This window comes from Podarcis pityusensis, assembly GCF_964106645.2.
Source record: "Podarcis pityusensis genome assembly, chromosome: 7".
Classification (NCBI taxonomy): Eukaryota; Metazoa; Chordata; class Lepidosauria; order Squamata; family Lacertidae; genus Podarcis; species Podarcis pityusensis.
The window spans coordinates 48,096,203-48,120,106 of record NC_138031.1 but is presented as its reverse complement, the minus strand read 5'-3'; the positions used below and the strand labels follow the sequence as shown (position 1 = coordinate 48,120,106).

At 37.6% G+C, this 23,904-nt stretch overlaps 1 protein-coding gene and 1 long non-coding RNA gene across 26 annotated transcripts in view; one reads left to right on the top strand and one right to left on the bottom strand.

The window, feature by feature from the left end:
* The window catches only part of LOC308481106, a 33,206-nt gene extending 18,662 nt beyond the window's left edge, over positions 1 to 14,544 (bottom strand). For all 3 annotated transcript variants that reach the window (XR_013988446.1, XR_013988447.1, XR_013988448.1), the window contains exon 1: positions 14,446 to 14,544. This is a non-coding gene — a long non-coding RNA (uncharacterized lncRNA). The remainder of the gene's footprint in view (positions 1 to 14,445) is intronic.
* The window catches only part of EPB41L3 (erythrocyte membrane protein band 4.1 like 3), an 86,162-nt gene extending 64,007 nt beyond the window's left edge, over positions 1 to 22,155 (top strand). For 9 of the 23 annotated variants that reach the window (XM_081013065.1, XM_081013045.1, XM_081013049.1 and 6 more), the window contains 13 exons: positions 4,787 to 4,840; positions 6,540 to 6,575; positions 6,707 to 6,772; positions 7,428 to 7,619; positions 8,849 to 8,923; positions 11,255 to 11,971; positions 12,471 to 12,593; positions 13,093 to 13,476; positions 14,464 to 14,595; positions 15,211 to 15,309; positions 16,257 to 16,337; positions 16,603 to 16,719; positions 18,268 to 22,155. In XM_081013065.1, the coding sequence (XP_080869191.1) occupies positions 4,787 to 4,840; positions 6,540 to 6,575; positions 6,707 to 6,772; positions 7,428 to 7,619; positions 8,849 to 8,923; positions 11,255 to 11,971; positions 12,471 to 12,593; positions 13,093 to 13,476; positions 14,464 to 14,595; positions 15,211 to 15,309; positions 16,257 to 16,337; positions 16,603 to 16,713 (2,070 nt within the window). In that variant the 3' untranslated portion in view covers positions 16,714 to 16,719; positions 18,268 to 22,155. The remainder of the gene's footprint in view (positions 1 to 4,786; positions 4,841 to 6,539; positions 6,576 to 6,706; positions 6,773 to 7,427; positions 7,620 to 8,848; positions 8,924 to 11,254; positions 11,972 to 12,470; positions 12,594 to 13,092; positions 13,477 to 14,463; positions 14,596 to 15,210; positions 15,310 to 16,256; positions 16,338 to 16,602; positions 16,720 to 18,267) is intronic. The other 14 variants (XM_081013046.1, XM_081013066.1, XM_081013052.1 and 11 more) reach the window with 11 other exon arrangements.
* Positions 22,156 to 23,904: the final 1,749 nt, after the last annotated feature.

The window sequence follows — 23,904 nt, the reverse complement described above, 5'->3', positions numbered from 1 at the left end:
AAAACCCTTATTCTAAGACTCAATAACTTTTAACTAGCTGTCTCTTGTACTTGTACATCCAAAATCTATTTTACAGGTTTCAGTGCCACCCAAGAGTAAGTAATTAGGAACACTATATATTCCAACTATACATTTGTAGTAGGTAAAAATTAAAATTAGGTCTGAATTGTTTGAGTAGCCTTTTATTTTTGTAAGACACCAAGCCAGTCTCTCAGCATCAATAAAATACATTGAATCTTTGAGGTGTTTGTTATTTCATTGTGGGTATTAGAACTTCTTTTCTGTAAATCCAGCTGGTGTTTCATTAAATAGACCCACTGAATGAATAAAATAGTCCCCACAGAAAATATAACTATCAGTTATCTTGTGGTATCATGTGCTATGCTTCACTTACTGCCAAAATTAATGCTTTCTATAATCACAGTGAAGAGCACTTTCCAGTATGTTTAGCAAGGAAATAGTCTAGACTGGCAGTAAATTATCCATAAATTGTTGTTTTCAAGGACATTACAGTTAAAAGGGATGACAATCTTCTGCCTATAGATCTGGTCATTTTTTGTACTGGCATAAAATCTTAAACAGAATTTGCCATTTATATTACCTTGCGAATAACAATTAATAGTAACAATCATATTAATATGTTGTATTCTCCAAGTAGAAATATAACAATATTTAGGTTAATCAGGCTGCAATCCAGAACACACCCCTTTTTCCATTTGTGACATCAGGATTATGTTTTTTAGAGTTCATTCCAAACCTAACTTGTCAGTTAATTTCCAATGAAGTCAACATTACTTACTTCTAAGTAAAAGTGTATAGGATTGGGTTGGATATGAAAGGTTTTTGAAACTGGCTTGGTTCAGATGTAGAGTCAAAGCATGGTTAGGTGTTATGTTAATTAGTCTTCTGTTTGCACACTTCCTCCCCCTTCCTTTGTCCACCACTTCAATTTCCTACTTCTGCTTTAGTCCAAATAATTGTTTCCTAGGATATCGGAATTGGAAGACTATGGTTGTGTTACTCCAACAAACCAGGATCAATCCTCATTTGGAAGACAGGGCAAACTATATTTTGCCAGTTCAGATACTATAACAAACAAAGATTTGCACCAAAGTTAAAGTAAATAATTGACATGAAGTGCACAGTGGGAGGAAAAGAGTGGGATGGGGGTCAGGGTTCACAAGGATTAAGCTCACATGTATGATACCAAATTCTGGCATTGTATGTGAACCAGCCCTATAATAATCTCAGGGCCAGGACTTCTTTAATAGATTTATACAGACTTGTGCCTAATCCAGGGTGCTTCTCTTGTTGGACATACTGCATGAAAGTTTACTTTATTTCAAACTTGGGCATGTCTGCATTACACCAGCAAAACAAAACACAGCAGTTACTATGGCAAGTTAGAAAACAGGTGGCTGGAATTTTCTATATTTTGAAGCTATTTTACATTTTCTTTGGAAAGGCCATTTCCGTCTGTTCGTTCCAGCACAATAGTGTACCATTCAAAATTAATGCTGGTCAGTGATTATCTGCTTAGCCTTTTACAACTTCCTGCTCCTGGGGAAACCTGCTTTTCTTGAGGCCCCTTGAGATTTCATTTTACTGTTTTGCATTGGTTTGCTTTCTTCACTCAGCTAGCAACTTGTTAGCTTTGTATACCTTGAGTGTGCTTCATCCACAGACATACAATTTAGCATTCAGATTCTTGCTTCAATTGATAAAAGCTGTAAAGGACTTGGAGGGGATAGAATCTCCATTTTGAACGCTGCCTCTAAAATTAGTTGAAAGGCATTTCTAGAGATATTGCTTCTGCTTTCCTGTGCAGAAAATAGCACTTTATACTGCAGGGTTAATTACCAGTATTCCTAAGACCCTGCCCACCAGCATACTTAGCATATGGTTACTCATACCCTGATAGAAGTAAGCCAAAATCAGTCTTTATAGAGTTACAGTAAGTATTTTACACCAGAGGAAATACTTAAATTATTCATAGTTTAAAATTAACCCACACATGTAAAACTCGCTATCAGTGCAACCCTGTACATGTCTACTCAGAAGTAAGCCCCACTGAGTTCAATGGGACATACTTCCAGGTAAGTGTGTATAGAACTGCAGCCTGTTACTTTCAATTTTATTTTGTTTAATAAAATGGGTTAGTTGATTTTTTTTTAAAAAAAGTTGTCAATAGAGTAGATGGTTTCATGTGAACCCCAGTGACAATTAATATATGCAAATCATTTTAATTAGTGTTATAGAATAGTGTCATACTAAATATGTAACACAAATCTATTAGTTCTGCCATTCACAAACTCACTACTGAACTTTGCCTTGCTAAGTGATCTGAACAACAGGCTCACACAACATGGTGTCCACCAAATATTTTGGTCTACATCCTTTGAGCCCCAGGCAGCACAGGCATTAGCATGTACGGGGTATTGCTTAAGTGAAAAATTTCCCTTGGTCTAGATCCAGGCCTGCTGCTGACTCCTGGACTTGTATCTAACTTCTATTTATATTTGACCATTCATGGGACATTAGATGTACATGTGGCCTCCATGTGGACTGCCTCAGGCATTGACCAGACCTGGACCAGCTTAACTTCAGAAAGGAAAGGAAATCATGCTTTTGTTTTGCAGTATGGTTTCCTGGGTGAAAAATATTTTTCAAGTATTAAGGGTATGTGTGTGCTGAGTTGGTGACTTTTTGTTTGTTTGTTGCATGCATTTCCCTTTCAAATACACATGGATGGTGTCCCAGTCTAGGTCAAGCCCAGTACAAGATAGGGAATATATATGAACATGAACATGTACCCTTCATGCTGATCAAACCAAACAGCCTACCAGTTTACTGCAGCAAATTGAGTGGCTGTGAGAAGGATTTCTACTTTTTCAGAATATCTTCTTGGAGACTGACATTGCTCACACATGGTCTTTTTACAGATTATTCAAGCCCTTGAAATATTTATTGTACTCAGTGTTGGACACAACTGGCATGGTGCCATCAGAAACTATCTAACATATTATTACAACATTGTGTTGTCTGTGACCAGTAAAGCTGGCAAAACCGGTCCTGATGAGAATGGAAGCTTTATATTGCGCTGAGCTACCATACAGCTTTCCTTTTATGAAAATAATTTGGTTTTCTTTTATATATTGTTTTATTTTGCAAATATAAAAAGTATAAAATATTGTCACAGTAACTATAAAAATAATCTCCCATTCTTAACTTATAATACCATTAAATTATTACTTGTACCCCATCCATCTGACTGGGTTGCACCAGTCACTCTGAGCAGATTCCAGCAGAATACACCCACACAATTAAACATTAAAAACTTCCTGATACAGGGCTGCCTTCTTATGTCTATGGAAGGTTGTATAATTGTTTATCTCTCTGGCAACTGATGGGAGGGTGTTTTAGTGGGCGGGTGCTCCAAGGCTCTCTGCCTGGTTCCCTGTAACTTCACTTCTCACAATGAGGGAACTGCCAGAAGGCCCTCAGAACTGGACCTCAGTGTCTGGGCTGAACTTACAAATATATTAATATCGGCAGTCCATTTGTCCAAATAGATATATAAACAAGAGCAATGATTATAAGATATATATTCAGAACACAGAAAGGCCAGTAAGACCACTGAGTAGTGGGTGGCAGGTATCTATCCATCAATCTTTGAAATACTGTGTAAGCCTCTTTGCAACCATAAGGGCTTGCAGAATTCAGTTTTGTTGCCCATCTGATGATCCTAACACAGCAAGAATATAATTTAAAGAGTGTGAAATATCTAGGATTTTTTTTAAAAAAAAGTTTCACTATTTGTAAAATCTGAAATATTTCCCTAACCCCATCCCAATACCTCATCAACTTTTTAAAAGTTGATAATACCTGGATGTAGTAATTCATTTTCAGGCACTAATAACAAAGATGTTCTTGATACATTCTTAGTTACCAGTAGATTAGGATGGATAATGCTGTGCTTTGTTTCACTTGGATCATTTGTACCTACTAAATGTCATTATTATTTTATTTTTTAAAAAATAATTGTCATGTTTTGTAAATTGGAATGGAAAGTCTTTTTGTCTTTTTTATTTTTAAATATGTCCTTTCAGTGTTAGAATTGGTATCAGCATCTCATATGTTGGTTGAGAATTGCAATTCTCTCAAAGAAAGAATAGCAGATTCTGTTACATTTAACCCATCTCTTGAAACACTTTGGTAATGCAGACAGCCTTATACCCTTTTTTATATGTGAGGAAAATAAAATCTGTACAAATGAGGGGCTGAAAGTCAGGTGACTGTTAAAGTAGCTATGTATATGTATATATACAAACAAATTTATTTCTGCTTTTTCCCTTTTCAAATATGAACTCAATAAACTACCAACATTTTTCTAATTTTTCATTAAAAACGTACTTTTTGTGCATTGTAGTTGGACTAATTGCTTTTGGAAGCTTTACTTCTTGTTAAAGCCACCTGGCTTTCCTCAGTAGAATTAAAAGCTATACTTACATACTTTTTCTGGTACTATTTTGTTTGGCTAATAATGTCTTAAATCAAAAGCCATATTCTTTGTACAGTATGCCTTGAGCCTTCCTCTGAGTCTGGTCTGTTTTTCCCCCTGATTTTGCTTCTTTTAAAGTGTCTATAATTTGAAAAGCAACTCAAGTGCAGTTCACAGGGATGTAGACTTGGCAAATCAACCTCTGGCTTGTGTTTACTTACAAACTGGGTTTGTTCTTTATTCCTGCTTACCCATTGGAACCTGGTTACTTGTATAACAAAACAGACTGACAGTGAAAGGACAGATACTGCAGCTGATGGGGAAACCACTGCCACAGAGGTTTGTACAGTTGATATCACATAGTTGCCAAAGAGTATATCATGTACCTTCTCCCATCAGATCTTGCACATTAGCACTGTTTTGCCTGTTATTCATGGAATAGAACACCTTTTTCAACACAATATGGGCTCAGGATCTGGTACATGAATACACAATACATACCCACACACATTTTGCATACATGAAGGATTTGCAGCTTTTCATCTCAAAGCACAAGTACTAATTAGAAAAGCTGCACTTGGGTGCTATTCATGTATGTAGTATCCAGATATTGGAGCCCAAATACATAAAACACTAGCAAAATGCCTATGATCATGATGAGCTAAGGTGAGGGGGTGGAGTCAGTCTGTATACTGAAATAGCTCCTGTAAGATACAGTGCATCTCTGCATGCTATGCACCAAGAAACACAGTAACTTCACAATGGGATTCCTGTCAGTCTCATGCATGGAGGGCAGCTTTTTCCCTTAGCGAATGACATTCACTTATATGAAACTTAAAGGGTTCGCATGGGAAAGATTGCATTTCTCTGCCCTTTATTCTTCAGCTTTTGAGAGTGAAGCCTACTCCTATCATCCTAGGCCATTTTCTTTCTGTGGCGTGTTTTTAAAACCTCAATGTTTCAAATATGCTTTGTTGTGTATTATTTTAGAATAAAAGAAACATAGTACATAGAAATAAAACAATAGCAAAGCAACCTGATGCAAAGTAACTAATTCATATAGTACATTACTTGGCTTCTGAAATATAGCTTGCACACAAATACAGACAGTGAATTGCCTATAATCAGAGTTCTCCTAAATGATTTACCGCAAAATAAAAAACAGAACAGCATACATAATAAATAAAATCAGTGCTTTTGGGGTGAGGGGGAATGAGGTGCCAGTACCTGAATACTGATAAAAGTGCCTTCTGTAGCAAAAAAAAAAAAAAGTGATGGTAAGATTAAAGCAACCACATAAAATTAGCATTCTTTAATTTTTTTGCTGAATTTTCATAGCACACCCAAATCCATACAATGTTGACACCTGCCTCAACTCCACTGTGACAGTGTTCCATAATACAGGGGCTACTGTGCTGAATGCTCTCAGATTTTATTTCTGTTTCTGGCACATGAAACACTTCCTCAGCCCCTGGAAAGTCCACTCACAGGAAGTCTGAATTCAGCCCATAGTCTCCAGCTTCTAAATACCTTCCTAATTTAGGAAGCCTGATCGATCCTTCTTCTGAATGTTCAGACAGAAAGAACCATCTGCCTCAGTGTTATCTTAAGATTTAAAAACCCCCATACTAAATAAAAGTATGAATCCAATTTTACTGTCCAAAACTATGAAGGTAGAGAGGAGCTTATTTGCATTTCACTGAATAGTTGGTGTTTATTCAAAACCTGCTTCAGTGCAATCTAGTCCACCCTTCACTCAAGAATCCCATTGTACAAACAATATGAAAATTGCAATTAACAATACAAATGTAAAACAAAATAAGCCAATCAGCACCATAAAATTCACTATACACTTTTGGAATTCACTTATCCAAGTTATTTAAACCATAACTTCCTTATTTGAGTGCCTGAGGTAAACTGCAGTGTGCACATCCATGTTCTATGGGACCAGATTATTGAGATAATGTATATGAATCACTTTAAAAAGCTATTATAATTATTGTAAAGTATTTTTCCCCAATCTTTCCTATATTAACAGTCTGATCAAGAAGAAGATGGTGATCTCAAGGCACAGGTAGGTGGAAGAATGGCTTGTCTTATGCTTAATTGTTGGTACACTTCCTCTACCAATTTACCCAGAACAGCATTTTGTATCCTTTCAGTACTATGGCCCTTACTTTTCCCTTTCTCTTTCAATTTTTTCAGAATAGTCTGATTAAGCGCATAAAGGGTGAAAATGTGTATGTCAAACATAGTAATCTTATGTTAGAGGTTGGTATTGGTATATACCAGTGCATGTACTCTCCTTGTGATTTGAATATAGTGGTTAAGCTGTGGATCTGCACTCTGATGCATGAGATGTGTATTTTCACTTGCTAATAAACCAAATGCCTCTCTCTCTCCTAAGATTATGACTTTCTGTTACACTTTTGTTTAAGACTGTGTTTGTATATATGTAGATCAGGGGTATGTAGATGTACCTCTTAACAGGTAGAATGTGTATAAAATCTGACCATCCTAAGAATATTTGATGCTTAATGAATTAGGACCACTTCACACATTGCATTTTGAAGTAAGCCTATAAAATCTTTTCCACATATGTGTAAAAACATAAAGTAGAAATGCCTGTTAATAGAGGTAAACTTGCCAGGGAGCTGGGACTGGCTGCAGAGATCCCTCACAAGTGTACCCTGAGCGGCAAGAGTGAGTTTGCCACCATGCTATGTGCAAAGTGTCCTAAGAGTTTATATGTAACTATCCTTTGAAACACCACAGTTTCCCGAGAGTGTTGTGTTAGTGTTGTGAGACATAATCTTGTCAAGGCTTCTTTTGCTGACTAACGCACATGACTTTTTTTTTTTCATATCTTGTCAATTTAGATAAAGTAGGTATTTTTTAAAATGCTGTTTTTCTTTTTTCTTTTCAGGAACTAGATAAAAACCAGGAAGACCTGATGAAACACCAGACCAATATAAGTGAGCTGAAACGGACATTCTTGGAAACTTCCGCAGATACCTCAGGGACCAATGAATGGGAGAAGAGGCTTTCTACATCACCAGTCCGGCTTGCTGCAAGACATGAAGAAGCTCCTATGATTGAACCACTTGTGCCTGAAGAGGTGATCTTTCTGTCCTTCAACCTTTAACTGTCCAGTAAAACTTTCCTGGGTGCTTAATAGGCCAACCAATTTCAATTTAAAAAATGCATATGTTAAATTAGGTTGCCATAAATACCAGTTAGGGTACAAAATTGCCAAGATATGCTAAAGATCTAAAACAAAAATATTTTTATTTTTTTGGTAGCTGGATGAAAAGAAAAGATGGTAGAATTTTATTATTCTACCAAGCAAATCTAGGAGGTAAATTGGTCACAGATCAGCCAAGCATAGAGGATTCCTGTTCCTGAATTCATAACATATACAAAACATAACCCAGTCAAGATCATTATTTGTTGCTAACCGTCAGGGGACCAGTCTCCTACATGCCTCCCCACCTCTACTGTAGGGAGACCTATGGCCCTGTAGAAGAACCCGCCCCCTGTAAGGTAACTGGTAAAGGTAAAGGTACCCCTGACCGTACGGGCCAGTTGTATCTGACTCTAGGGTTGTGCGCCCATCTCACTTAAGAGGCCGGGGGCCAGCGCTGTCCGGAGACACTTCCAGGTCACGTGGCCAGCATGACAAAGCTGCATCTGGCGAGCCAGTGCAGCACACGGAAACGTCGTTTACCTTCCCGCCAGTAAGCGGTCCCTATTTATCTACTTGCACCCGGGGGTGCTTTCGAACTGCTAGGTTGGCAGGCGCTGGGACCAAGCAACGGGAGCGCAACCCGCTGCGGGGATTCGAACCGCCGACCTTTCGATCGGCAAGTCCTAGGCACTGAGGCTTTTACCCACAGCGCCACCCGCGTCCCTTAAGGTAACTGGTAGCAGATGAAAATTAGTTACAGACTGCTGACAGGGAATTAGTTTGCATCCTGTTTTCATTCAGAATTTTAGGAACGTCTGCAGGCACTGTGCAAAGTCCCATATAATGATCCTGTGCAGAATTGGGCATCCCTTAGACCACTAAAATCAATGAACCTAAGAATGTCTAATTCTACCTAAGATGAGCTGTTAAAGCCACCATCTGAAATGCTAGCTTTGATGGACTTGCTTCTCTCCCCGCATTGCTCAAAAATCAGTTTTCTCCTTTGCTTGTTAAGCAAGATAGCTCAGTAAGTGACTGGGAAAACACAGTCAGATGGGCAGGGAATAATGATGATGATACTCGTGCCTTAGCAAGTGAAAAGATAAGGCGTGTTTGTTAAAGCTCATATATTTATGCGTCCATTCCCTCTTATTCATTAGACCAAAGAAGAAAGAGAAAAATCTGAAAAGCGTATATTTTTGCAGAAGGAAAGCACTGCATACCTTGATTCTCAGGTAAAAAGCAGCGCACTTTCTTATGATTCAAACAGGCCACATTTTGTGCTACTGGCTTGATAAACACATCATACTCCTTTTTCTAAGCAATTTTCTATTTTAAAAAGTCAGTAGCAGGTAAAATTGTCGAGCAGATTGCAAGACTAAATGAATACATTGCAATGTCTGTGAGATCTGCAACTTAGAATCCCTTCGTTTGCGTTTGCATGTGTAAATGTCTCATTGAAAATACTATGCTGTGTTCATCTGGACGGGGTGGGGTTCATGTCCAGTCCCAGTTTCTTCATGAATATTCTCATTATCATACACGTTTGAACACATTCACTTGCTCCTGCCAGATGTTAATGTCTATTGTCAATATCTGTAAGTATGCAAGTATGGTGCCCCCAATCAAAGATCCTAATAGGATTCAAGAGAGTCAATTTTCTCTTCTTGTTCTTCCACATGTGAATATATCCAGGCACGGAGAGAGGCTTACAGGGAAAGGTTGTGCACATACTCATAACCTCGCTCGCCTCTCTCCCTATGCTTGGTCGTTATTGAAGCTTCAGAGGGCACATATCCTAAATGGCATATTTGTGTGTAAGCTAAGCCCCAGACTGCCCTAAGGCAAGGATCGCCAGCCAGTTTGGACACCTGAATTTTGGGAGAGTGCTCTGGGTGCCAGTGATAAAATGGATGCCATGGGGGTGTGGCATAACATAAAATTAGAGAGGGTGCAGTCACTGTTGCTTCTCTCTCCTTTCCCCTAACAACCTCATGCTTGCTGCGGGAAGTCAGCTATGTCCTGCTGGTCCTGGTTGTGGAGATACAGCTGAAAGGCACATTAACCCTGTTTCACCTATTATAAACCTAAACCAAAGCCACAGCTGCCCTCCTCTATCCACTTACTTGGGTGCAAGCTCCATTAAACACAAAGAGACCTACTTTTGAGTAGACAAATTTATCACTGTACTGTAAGTTAACTCTTCTTCTTCTTTGGTGATCACTCGTAGCTGTGTAAGTTTGTCTTCCATAAACACGGTTTTAACAATGAGTCTGAAAGTGACTGTGGAGACCAATTAACTATACAGTGAAAGAGGGCCCAGGTTTGAGTCCTAAGGTTCTTTGCAGAGTTTTCACATTTTGTATTTGCCACTTGAGGAGAGGATTCTTTAACTTCCATCTGTACTTACAGTACAATAATATTTGCAGAAAATAACTTCCAGGGAGTACCTGATGTCAGATGAACCCACCACAGAAAATATTCATACTGATTGCTAAGAAAAGAGTAAAGAGCAAGCTATATGGATTCCAAAAACCCTGTAAAATAAGACAAAGCAGGAAAAGTGCACAAAGGAGAAGGGGGGAAAACAGCAGTTCTTTAGAGATTCCAGAGATTCCTCAGTTCCAGATATTCCTATTGCCTGGTATTCAACTCACTTACCAAACACACTCAGAATTCACACATTGGCTAGAAACACTGACAGGTTGGCTAATTACACAGAAATCACATAGAAGGGTATCTACACATTTTGCTTCATAACTTTCTTTCTAGGAAGGATAGAGACTTACTTTTTTTTTTTTTTAATGAAAGCTCAAAATCTGGGGCCCCTGTTGGGAACACCACTCAATAACTTTTCAGGTGACACATTGGTGACCCCTATCCTAGTGCTGTCCTAGGTCATTTCTCATGCAGTCATGTTTGGTGAAAGGGGGGAAATAAATCTATGAGAATCCCTTCTGTGCTCATGTGAGAAAGGATCATACCATTACTCTTTAAAAAGTAATGTAGAGCAACTTGTAGACTTCGCCCCTAACCAGTGGAACTAAAGGTTAAGTTGCAAGAGGGAGATTATGTTGACCACTTCTCAGCAAACAAGGATCCAGTTTGTCTCATTCAAACTCTGTAATACCTGCACAGCAGTTTTAAACATTTATTGCTGGAAGTAAGTGCAAATTATTTCATTGCTACATATTCTAAATATGCATGTTTGGGACTGAATCCTTAGAATGTAATGTATACTGAATAGAAAACTGTACAATAGTGTAAATAACTTCTGATAAGACTACCCTGCAATATACAGTATTTTCAGTAGTCAATATATTTTAAGTAAATTTGTTTAGGAATAATAATGTGATGTTCCTTCTTATATTACTTACGTTGTTAAGTTTAGTTTCTACAAGTTGAAATACTTAAGATGCCTACAGACTTTTGAAAACTACACAGGATAAAATGTATATCATCTCTAGATGGCTATTGTACTTTCTTAAAAGGTATTATATTTTAGTTTCCTAACACAAAGGTAAACCACTAGTTGTTCTAATTTAGCTTTTATATTTCAAATATAGGGCACTGAGGATTGGGTTATTGTAGACAAAGTACCCACTGAGGTAGTTGATGGTGAATCGAAAACCATTGTGACATACAAAGTAATGACTGTGAGCAGTAAAACTGGTGACATCCCTGGCAAGCTTTTAAAATCCACTGACATACAGAGCTTTGAGGACTTGGAAGGTGAATTGCAGTCGAAAGACTACAATAAGCAGAAAATGTACACCTTAGGAAAATCCTACGATACTGTTTCTGGGAAAATTCTAACCATGACCACTAAAGTAAAAGAGGGAGAAAAAATTGCGCCATCATCACTCGAAGCATTTCAGAAAATGGAAAGGGCAGTGCCAGAATCTGTGAAAATCATTCCCGTAGTAGCAGAATATGAAATTCTAGAACCAATTACTGATGAGAGAGCCAGAAAATTATCTGATTCAAAAAGAAGGGTATCTGAATCTTTGACACCTATTAAAGAGACAGACTCCCGGCTGCAGAGCCCTGAAGACGAAAGTTTGAAGAAGACCTTAAAGATGGACCAGGATTCGCAGTTGCGTGATACACTGGGCAGCATACAGATTTCCAGAGCTGAGAAACCTCTTGACAGTGAAAGACTAAAAGGAGAGGCATTTGGTCGGAAAGAAAAGAGTATATCTGAGTGGAAGTATTCCAGAGAACCACCCTTGACCATTGCTACTGCTCACTATGTTACTGAATCATCAGCATCAAGAGTAGTGGTAACATGCAACTTTGCCACAGCTTAAAGATAAAAGCATGACTTCTTTAGGCAATACCCTCACTACCCTGCCTTTCGGTCCTTTTGCTGCCTGGCTTTATGTTGACAACAGCCAACCCAGCTTCTTATTATTTCCTCATGGTTTAAGCCAATTAACACAATACAAACCAGGCATTTTTAGGCTTTCAATGTTACTGAACAGTAGTATGTTGCTATGGCTTGTTTTGGAAGGGGGGAAATACTTCACAAGACCAGCAAAATCCTAATGCTAACAACTTTGTTTTTTTAATTTTAGATTACTGCTTATAGTCATTACAGACTTGTGCTAATTTATTTTCCCATTATTTTCCTCTCTGTATCCCCGCCACTTTACCTCCTTTCCTTTGTCTGTCTGTTTTTGTCTATTAACATAATGTGTGTGTGTGTGCGTGCGAGTGCGTATCTGCTTCTATTTGTGTGTATGTGCTTGTGTGTGACTCTACATTTTTCTGTCCATTTAGACAAAACAGCTCTCCGGTGAAAAAGCTCTGGATGGTTCAGATATCTTCACTTTAATAGAGTCTGCAAGAAAACCAACTGAGTTCATAGGAGGGGTTACATCTACTTCACATAGCTGGGCACAGGTGGCCATTTGATTCCATCTTTAGATTTTATTATTATTTTACCCTGATGGGACTGGGGATTAAAAAAAAAAAAAAAACTTTGTGGTGATAGTTGGATTTTTATTTTGCACGTAGGTGTACTAGTGTTACTTTATATACATTACTATCTTCAAAATCTGCATGGAAAATATAGCACCATATGCTGGTTAGCTTTCCCCTCAATTTAGAGCACACACAAAACCCTTAAAAGAACAACCACAACCGGGTGTTTTCTGTTGTTTCTTCTGAGCTGTTTAATATATTGGAAGTACACTGAGACTTTAAATGAGTATTTCAAATGAGGATAAATTACATCCTGTTAACTTTTGTACCACTATCCAGTTTTATGAGAACTCAAGCAAACACCCTGTATAATAGAAAAAAGCAAGCAAAACAAAGAAAAATTGGCCAAGACTAATACGCTTTAGCATTGTAGTTATACGCCACATTAGCTTTTGATATTGACTTCTTTTCCCTGCAGAGAACAGAAGCTAAAACCGATCAGGAGATACGTTCTAGTGAGAAGAAGACAGAGGAGGAGAAGCAACAGGAGGCTGTGAAGAAGGTTGTGCAGGAAACTGTAATGGTGGAGGAGAGACATGTGATGAGTGTGCATGCAAGTGGGGATGCTGCTAAATTGGCTGGCGTTCAGCTGGATACTACAGCAGAGGCAATATCGCATGTGGCTTCTAGCATCAAAGGGAAGGAGGGCTCTGCTGTGACTGAGGGGGCTAAAGAGGAAAAGATGCAGGAGGCTGAAAAAGCTTTAACCAAACAGGAAGAAACTGCTACTGTATCTCATGATCAGGAGGAGAGTGCAGCAGCCCATGCTTTGGATGCACTGGAAAGAAAACCTCTTTTTGAGGTAACTAAAAATGTCTGAGCAGCCAATTCTGCACAAAAGCATACATTTGTGTCCTCTTTAAATTAGATTCACTAACAAAGTGTTAAAACAAATGCTAGATGGTTATTGTAAGCAGTTTGTTTCTCACCTTAAATGACATAGTCATGTGTGATGGTTTCCTGCGATGGCTTCCATGTAAAAAAGTTGAGTTTAGACCACATGTACACAATTGCATGCAATTAGCACTGCATGTTCATGAGATGAAATACATGTGGCAATATTCACATGGTGTACAAGCTGTTCTCCTACATGATGGTGTGTGTTCTGTGTAGCAAATGCCTCATGATGCAGTCCATGTTTTCTCCCTTGCATGGCAGCCTTGAGGCTTGTTGCTGGTTTCATTTATTTTATTCTATTGTTCTTTGGGCATCATGCAGTTTATAAAGAAGATTCCATAGTGCTGAGGATCAGGGACTATCCATGTTGGCATTGCAATGGATCTTAACCTGATCCTGAGCCTAAGGATATTGCTGGCTGTTCCCTGGAAACATCAAGATCTGTCACTTTATTTAGGCACTAGATATACTTGTCAAAGTTGCGAAGAATGGTCTCTACTGTATAGATTTCTCAGCTCATTAATAAGAATCCCCCATCTCTCAGATTGCTATGGGTATAAACATGGGTTTGATTACACATGGCATATGTTAGCGAAAGAAAATAAGTTTAAGCTAGTCTGGGCTACAACAAAATGAAAATTAAGGTACGAAAAGTCCATAGCTGCCTATTTTCTAAAGATGGCTCCAAATAAGTATAGTCCCGAAAGAGATATAAATAGTACTTTAAAGTGCTTATGATATGTTTCTGAGTGTTTCTTTCTGTATAATAGAGATCCTTTTTCTCTTGCTGTAGCAGAGGACATTTCTTTTACATTTTTCCTTTGCAATTACTACAAAACTTGAACTACTTTGATATATCATACAATTATGGTACCTTTTTTCATTGAAACAGTCACCAATTGTGAAGACTGAGTCAGTCAGTTTTGGCAGTGTTTCTTCAGGTGGGGAGAAGCTGGAAATTTCTATGAAGGAAGTGCCCATCGTTCATACCGAAACAAAAACCATTACATATGAGTCCTCAGAGGTGAGACATAACATAACACAGACAGATGCTATGAAGGTGCTAGTAGCGACATACCAAAGCCAATGCAATGTGTATACAAAATCTAATTGAATCTGGACTAAGAGACCTCCAATATAATTTTGACCTAGTAACGTCCTAACTGGTGCTGTAAATCCCATTTTTGTTTTTTTAAAACAAAATAGAATACACTTTAGATAATATTAGCATGTTTGTGCTAAAGAAATATTTAAGAAAGGATACAGGTTAAACTTCATATTTTAATTGTCAAGTTAGTTTCATATCAAGTTTTCAAAGGCTTATTCGAGGGTTTTTTCCAATTTGCATAGAATGCATGCAACATATTCCTAATTATGACTCACAATCAAGCTAGCAGGAGTGAAAGATGAATAGTATGTTAATTATATTAAAATAATAAGGAAACTGTTTGCTCTGTGATACATTGTTATTTGGTTTTCAGTGATAAGAAAATTGCCATTCCCTCTGTGTTTCGGTACTAAAAATTGTAGCCTTTTAAATCCCAGGTTAAATGACTATTTTCCCCACTGTAAACTAATACATTCAGATGATTAACAATATTTTCATCACATTAGGGTAATAGTTGCTTGCTTGTTTTAGGCGGATCCTAGTGCTGACTCTGAACCAGGAGTTCTGATGAGCGCACAGACCATCACATCTGAAACTACCAGTACTACAACTACTACACATATCACTAAAGTAAGTTTCTCAGAACTCTGCTTTCTCAAATATGTATTTGTTTTGGAAGACAAAACTTTGTGTTTCGTAATTATTTTTAATTTCAATAAAGTTTTTAATTAATTAATTCAGGAATGACATAAAGAGTGTCAGATATGCTGCTGTGTCTATACACACGTCATACTGCATCTTACATGCATATTCACAAAGCAGTTGATTTAGGGATATTTACTAGAAACAGTTGTGCATCTCAAATGTTGTTGCAATGACCTTTCTTGGCTTAATTCTGAAGAATTCAGTAGTGACCAGTAATAACCATTATTATCTCATATGCTTACAGGCACAAGCAACAGCTACACAGTTCATTTGTAATTATTTGTAATTATAATGTCTGGTTTTGTTTACACAAAATAGCTGACAAAGAATAAGATGTATTGTGGCTTTAAGTGCCAATACAGAAATGGAAAAGCAGTGGTCCATTGTGAACAGTTACACAGAGTACCCTCCCCACTTTGCCTGGACCATATACTTTTTAATAGATTTTATTAGTTTGTATTTTATTCTGTTCAGTCACTTTGAGCTATTTATTTCTGTATAAAGCAACTAATAAATGCAACAGCAACAACAATGATGATGGAAAAATGAAAGGTGTAGCACAGAGTGATTGCTGTCCTGATCCAGGGTGGACATTTAGCAGAAAAGCAAAACTGCTCCTTTATCTCAGGAACCATTATGCAAAATTTGGATGCAATATATTAAGAGGTGTCCAAAACTGCATCACAAACAAGCAACATTACAAAATATATATTAGATACAGATTTTACAGAAATACATTTATAATTGATGTCAACCATTTTAAAACACTCAACATACATTTCTTTCAGCAAAACTCAAATAAGGATTTCCCCCTTCTTTGAAGAGCAAAAAATATGTTTTATTTGAAGCCTACATTTGTTCCTTCCCTTTAGACAGTGAAAGGAGGCATATCAGAAACAAGAATTGAAAAGCGAATAGTCATCACAGGCGATGCAGACATTGACCATGATCAGGTATGATGTATAAAGCAACTAAAACTATCCGTAAGCTAATCTGCTGTTTTTAACTGTAAACCGAAAAAAGCAGTATTAGTACTGGCATGCCTTTAAATTAAACTGGATTATTAGTACTTAGATCAAAGATGAAATTCCTATTTTGAATCACTTTTCCTCATTTGCAAATTGTGTAATTTATCATGAATCTCTCTTCACCTTGCTACTGATCATGCATGTTCCACCTCCTTCTTGTTTTTGCCCTTCTGTGGTTTCCTTGGGCTAGGCGCTGGCTCAGGCAATTAAAGAGGCCAAAGAGCAGCACCCTGACATGTCAGTGACCAAAGTAGTGGTACATAAAGAAACAGAAATCACACCTGAAGATGGGGAGGATTGATCACAGGTAAGAAGATGAGATTTTTCCCAGGCACTCATGGGCTGGCATGTATCAAAGATCATTTCTTCCTTCATAGTTCATCTCTAACCCTTTCTATTTATTCTCTCTGGCATTTGTGAAAACAGTGATTCTGAAAGTTATGTTTTGGGGGCAGAGCTTTCTCCCACTCTCCCTATTAATGCCAGTTAGAGAAATAGAAGAAACCCATTTGCTTCTGTCTGCTTGCTAGTTGCTATGCATTTTCCGCAATCCAGTATCTTGCTCTGTAATTTCCAAAGCTGAAAAGACTGTATGCATTTGGCTTGTGGGGGAAGGGAAGCATTTCATAAAATAATGTCATACAAATTTTAGACTTTTAGTGCAAAGCTGTTCAGGTATGGTTGACATTTCGTTTAAATTATATCATTTTCTCGGTTTTACTGAGAAATAAGTGCTGGTATGAATGTCTTTGTCTCTGTTTGTGTTCGTCCCAAATAATTACATTATTTCTTGAAGAGAGACATTCATAGTTTTTCTAATTGCTGCAATTCAATAAAGGCATGCTGACAAATTCTGGCTAAATGGGCATCTTGAAAATGTGTCAGTTACTGAATGCATGTGCTAGAATATATTGTGCATACTAACATGCTATGCAAGAGCTCTTATTACTACATCATCTGTAGGTGGCTTTGAATGTTGTGTGCAAAAAAAGGAGGGGAAAAAGACTTTTCTGCTTTTTTGAATCGACAGCATAATTTTCAAGCAACATGTATTCACAAATAATGATATAAATTATGTTTTCATATGGAATATTAGGACAGTGCATCGTGTAGCCTTAGCAGATTTACAAACTGCTGGCTAGAAGTGTGGTAATGATAGAGAAGAAGAGACAAAGCTGTTCTGAGGTGAAAGGCAGGGCCAGTAGATCAGTACCTGATAAAAGAAAAAACATCCTTGGTTAGGCCCATTTAGTAAAATGAGAGCTAAAGATAATTTTCTGTTCTGAACATTCAACAATTGTTCAATTCAATATACCTTACTGAATCTGACCATTGGTCCACCTGGCCTAGTACTCATTGGCTTTCCCGAGATCTTAAGCAGGATCTTTCCAGCCTATCTCCTTAGTTCCTTCAATAGGAGATACCAGGGATTGAATTTGAGTTCTTCTCCATGCAGAGTACGTGATTTACTACTGTACTATAGCTCCTTTCCTATTTTTAAACTCTTTAAATAATTGAGATGCAAATTTTATTTGCATATCTTTTTATTGGTCTAAAATATCCAAGGGCTTTGTTTTGTCTACTGTCATCTAATCATTTTTAAAAAGATAGATCTGTGTCCTCATAAAGCTCAGAATCTTAAATTAATTCAAGAATAATTTAATGTATTCTGTATATCGTTCTAGAAAAAAAGCATATAAGCCTGAAACATTCCTCATACAAATTATAATCTCATTAACTGCAATTGGCTTTGAATCTGGTCTTAATTTTAGTGGCAATCATTGTAATACTTTTGTTTTATTTACTGCTTTAAATCAGTTGCTTCCAGATCTTAACTACACTCTCTCTACTGCAGGAATAAAGTAGCTTCCTTATGAATTCAGTCATACGTGGGAATACCAGAGCCTACAATCTTGGTTCTAATCCAGCAGGCTTGCATCTCTCCAGAGAAATTTTCAATGTGGAAGAATCAATCTTGATTGTTACTAAAGACACTGGCAGAAATATCGTCCCATTTACAGCAATCTGAATCAGCATTAGCAACCCAATATTTGCATGAAGCAATGAACAAATTACAAAAAACACAGCATTTTAATTTTCCTAAACTAAGTTTCCATCTATACCTGCACGTTCATCAACAATATAAAACAGTGATCTCATGCTACACATGAATCAGTTCATGCCTTCAGTTATTGAAAATCTAAACAAACCAGTTTCTTAGGTGGCAAAACTTTTGTTTAGGGTAAGTGAAGATTGCCCTGAAATGCTAGAAGCTGTATAGGTACTGTGTATAATGTTTTATCACGTTAGATGTGCCAATAACACACACAGTTCAGTAAAGAACTTGAATCATATAATTGTTTTCATCTGGTTTTATTACTCTTGTCCAATAAACAATGGCAAATCGCTAATCTTATTTAAATGCTTACAAAATGTGCTTTGTTTACCTGGTTTGAGACCTTTAATAGATAGTAATAATTTTAGCATTGTTCAGACTTTAAAATTAGAAATTCAGTCACCCTTCACAAACCCTCATTCTATAAATTACGTTGTAGTTATTTTAAAGAAAATGTGTGTTTTCCTTACCATTTCAGAAATATTAGTCTGATTTTTTGACATTTTTTGTATTGATTTCCCTTCTGTTCTCAGAGAAAAATGTTTATTTTCAGAGTCTGGTCAGCATTTCCTAGGTCAGAGTTAAGCCTTAAACTGTACAGAACACCTACTAAACATTATTTGGTATTGGTTATCACATTCACTTGAGGGATACTGTCTTCATTACACTGTCAGTCACATCACAACACATGGTGAATGTATGTTTCTGCATAGTGAAATAAAAGTGGTAAACGCACCAAAATTTGTATTTGTCTATGTCTAAAAAACATGTTTTCTGTATTCAAACATCAATACCATTTGTTTAATGTAACAGGCATTTTAATGTGCATTACAGAGACATTCTTCCAGTTGACCACAATATGGTGTTTAGATGAGTACAAATAGAAGAGCAAGCCTAAAGAAATATTGTACAAATATATTCCTTCTGTACAATTTTTGCACATACAATAGGTGCCCTCTAATTTCTTGTGTGAAATTTAGCTCTGTAATGTGCTTCATGTTAGTGAAAGGGAATAGTACAACCAGCTAACTATTTTTGAGTATTAGCTTAAAAATATATATATTATATTTTCTATTCTAAAACTTTAGAGCACTATTTGTTTCAGCAAATAATCTGGGCACAATCTAGCCATAGTTAAGCACTTCTAAGTTCCATTCCAATAAGAGAATTAAGTGCGTGTTTCATGTTCTCTTGCTAAAAGCTGTGGGACTTAAAACTACTTAATTTGGGCTGGGTCATGTCCTTTACTGTTTTGATTTACGGTAGCTTTCTATTCACAGTTCATTGATGGTATCCTTTCATTGAAGGAAAAATTGAAAGTCTATTTTTTAGCCTCTGAAATACATAAACGGCCATCTGTATGGCTATTTTTACTGATAAAGGCCAAATTCACAGATTTCCAACTGAATTGAGTGATAGGAGCTTCTGTGAAGTAAAACTGACTCGTTAGCACAGATCAAAAGTTAAAAAAAATATTTTTAAAGAGTATATATCAAGAGAAAATAATCTATAGATAAATTATATAAAAATTAAGAACCATTGTCCAGTAGTGTTTGCATGTGTGGAATCTCAGGCCAAGTTTAGGTGCTCACTCCACCCCAGTGATCATCTATAGGAGTACGCAGGGCCACCATGGGCTTGTGACCCAGCTGGAATGCATGGTGGTTGATAGTATAAACTGGCACCTATGAGCGAGCTAATACATGGCCATCACATTTTCTGTGATTCCAATGGCCAGGAGCAAGATAAATAATGGCTGCTTGATGTCTAGCTCACAGTTGGTGTCACATTCTCTCAGCTAGGTCACAAATCTGCCACTGGCCCTGTACACATCCACAGGCTGGGATGGGTTTGCTAGCCATTTCATTGATGCCCAATATGCTGGGGACAGCTCCATCCTTGTGTCCCCTTTGTTCACTGCAGCTCCTACAAAGCTTTCAATTGGGATGAAGGTTTTGTCTTGTCTTTGGGACCTTCTTCTTGGAACTATCTTCCATATTCTATCAATAGGCATATTTTAATCAGTGACTCCTATATCTGTAAATATCATGGAGAAATAACTAATATACTTAGCTAACCCAGTGAAAATCACGATCAGGTAATGCACAACAGTGAAAATTTTGCAAAATACATTCCCAGTTGAATAGGTAGCTTTCTGTATAAGAATGCAATTCTGATTGCATTGAACACAATGGGATTTACTTCTAAATGTGCATATGATTGTGCTGTAAAGTGTTTCTTTTACTCTAATAACACATGTAAGTTGGTGCACCTTCTACTATCCTACATAATTAATACAGACATTACTATGTTGTGTTTCCACTCCTACCTGACTCACAGGAACTCTCTTCCTCCTATAATGTAGGAAGCAGCCCTCATCCAATCATTTTAAATTAATTTATTGTTGAAGATTTCCTATTTGCATATTTAACTTGTTCCTTCCAGCACAATCATCTTCTGTTACATAGTGAACAAGCATAGATTGATTAGTTATGTGAGGCTTTAGATTATCTGTTTCTTTCCCTCGTCATATTGTGCTGTTTTGGAATAGAGTATCCAAGTATAATCTTACATTTCTGTGAATGCCAAATCAGCTTTTTACCTGTGGCAGCTGCTGATGGGATAGGAGACCATGCTCCTTGTTAAGGCATCAAGCATTTAAAAATAGATTCTGAAACCAGATTCCTTTTCCATTGTCACAATATTTGCTTTGTAAGCCTTTCATATTGATTTTAATGAAGAGTGGGTTATAAAACAGCCAAAAAAATAAATAAGTACTACTTGGTCAGTTTAACTGATACGTCCCATGATAAAAGTATCTTTCCACTATTCCATTTGTAACAACACGTTCACATAGCTCAGTTTCAAACTTGCTATTAAAATGTGGGAAAAGTTATTTTTAAGTGGCTGAAAGGTGGATTCCCAGAACTAGGTCAGGTCATAGTGAAAAACAGTATCAGCTTCTTTCAGACAATCAAACAGTGGTTCATGTGACAATGTTATACCTTCAGTTGCCGCTACACCAGGCTTCCCCTACCTAGTCTCCAGATGTTTTGGACTACAACTCCCATCAGGCGTAGTCACAATGTTGAATAATTGGGGAACATGGTAATTGTAGTCCAAACACTTGGAGAGTACCAGGCTTGGGAAAGCTGCACTACACAAGCAATAGTATCATCATCATCATTATTTTGAAGCACGGCATCAGAATCCACCCAAAGGATGCAATCCTAAGCACACAACTTAGGGGAAAAGCCCCACCGAACACAGTGGTGTTTACTTCTGAGTAAGCGTGCATAGGGTTGTTCTGTATTGTTCTGCACAGAATTTGTGCTTGGACAGTAACCTTCTGTCCAAGATTATTGCTACATTGCCTACATTTTAGCATGGCATATCAAAATAAGAACGCTATCAAAAGCTAATTCATTGATTTATAAGATTTCTCTACTTCAAAGGGGTACTCACTGCTAGAGTAAGAATGAAGTGCACAATGATGGCTCAATGTTAGTGAACTTTGTGTGGGGGTACTTCCTGGGAAATAAATGTTTCTTTTTGATAGATTGTTTTTTGGGTTGACTGCCTAATCCTGTGCCAGATGAAATAAAAAGCTCTTGCCTGTTTCTAACAGCTGCCTTTTGTCTCAGTCTTTTCTTGTTTGTTGGTTTTCATCCAGCTCTTATGCATGTAGTGATCCATACAAACTAACTGTAACAAGACTAGCCTTGTTTGAAGGCATCATTCTTACACAGAACTATACAAGGGCAAATCTTCTAATTACAACAGGGATCATAATTTCTGAAGATGCAGCACTGTGGGTTGTCAGTTCTGCCTTATTATGATAAAGGGTCATGCCACATAGCCAGAGAGTAGTAAAATTGGGGTGTGTGTCAGCAAATACATACAGCATATGTACATGTCTACATATAGTCGCCAGGATCCACAGACCCCAGGTGAAAAGTACATTTGCATGCACATGGAAGAAAGGATAGCAAGTTCTTGTTTTCTTATAAAAATGCTATGCCCGATAGAAGGGTGCCCTAAAAGCAATTGGGTGAGATTTCTGGCATCCTGAAAGGCTACAGCCAGAATGGGGGAACTGAAATGCAACATGTTACATTTTGAATTCCAAATCAACATGTTCCAGTCTGAGACTTGCAGGTGTAGGGCAGTATATAAAATCAATAAATAAAATAAAATACTCCTAGAAACAAATTAACAGTCATGTTTCTAAACGCTGAGACTATGAAAGAAACTAAGCTGAAGGAATATAAGCATTTTTAAATGTGCATTTATATGTTGAAGGTCAGCTTTAAAAACTGAACCTTAGCTGTCTTCATGAAGAAATCATTTAATAAACTGGATAATTGTGATCAACCCAAAACTGCATATTTGAACTGGTCACATTTTTCTGGGTTTGGGCCTTTTTAAGCCAAGTCATTTTATGTTTTCTTCCAGTTTTTATCCCATCCTTCCTCTGGCCATAGACACTGTCTTTATCCTTTGTCCATGTTCCCAAACCCTCCTGCTTCTACTGCCAGTTCAGCAGTTTCCTGCTCCACCAATTCTCCATTTCTGCATATAACTGATCCTTTAGATCACAACTAATTTTCTTGTAAGGGCTGTATTTGCAATCTTCTGCCTCTCCTGCCCCACCTTCTGTCAGGATTCCTGTCTCTACTCATATTTATATTAAAATAGCCATAAATGTCTTGGATGAGTTCACTGATTGCCGCAAAATAAAATAAAAAATTCTGGTTATTCCAAAATAGAAGGGTATAGTTATTACACTGCAGCATGAGAACATACCTTCTAACATTCCTCAGATGAAAATAGGGACATTTTTCACTCCCTGCCGCCTGACCCTTAACAGCTCCCCATTTTTGTCCCCTCACCACAGCATTCCTTATCAGAAGAAGGGAAAATGCTACCACCACTACACCAATGGGACACAGCACACACACCCTCCACTGTTCTGAGAAAACCGCTTAATCCTGATTTTATAAATTTTAGAAGGGGGCAAGATTAGACGCTGCCACACACAGCATTTTTTTTAAAAAAGAAAGACTTCAATCTCCACTCCACTATAACTTTCTTCCCACCCAGGGCAGCCCTGCCCAGTGCCTGCCACTCAGAGCTGGCATATCATGCAGGTCTGGGTCCACTCTCCAGCAGCTATGAAATGCCCAGTGAAGGAGGCCAGCAGTAACAGCCACAGAGAGGCAATTGGATGCTCCCTCGCCACCCCCATTGTCGTAACTCAGGACAAGTGCCAGTTCATCCTACTCCCTGAGCTCAGCAACAGCAACACTAGCAGAGGAAAAAGGAGCACTCGGATCAAATCAAAATCCAGAATGGCTTTCATTATTCTGGGACTGC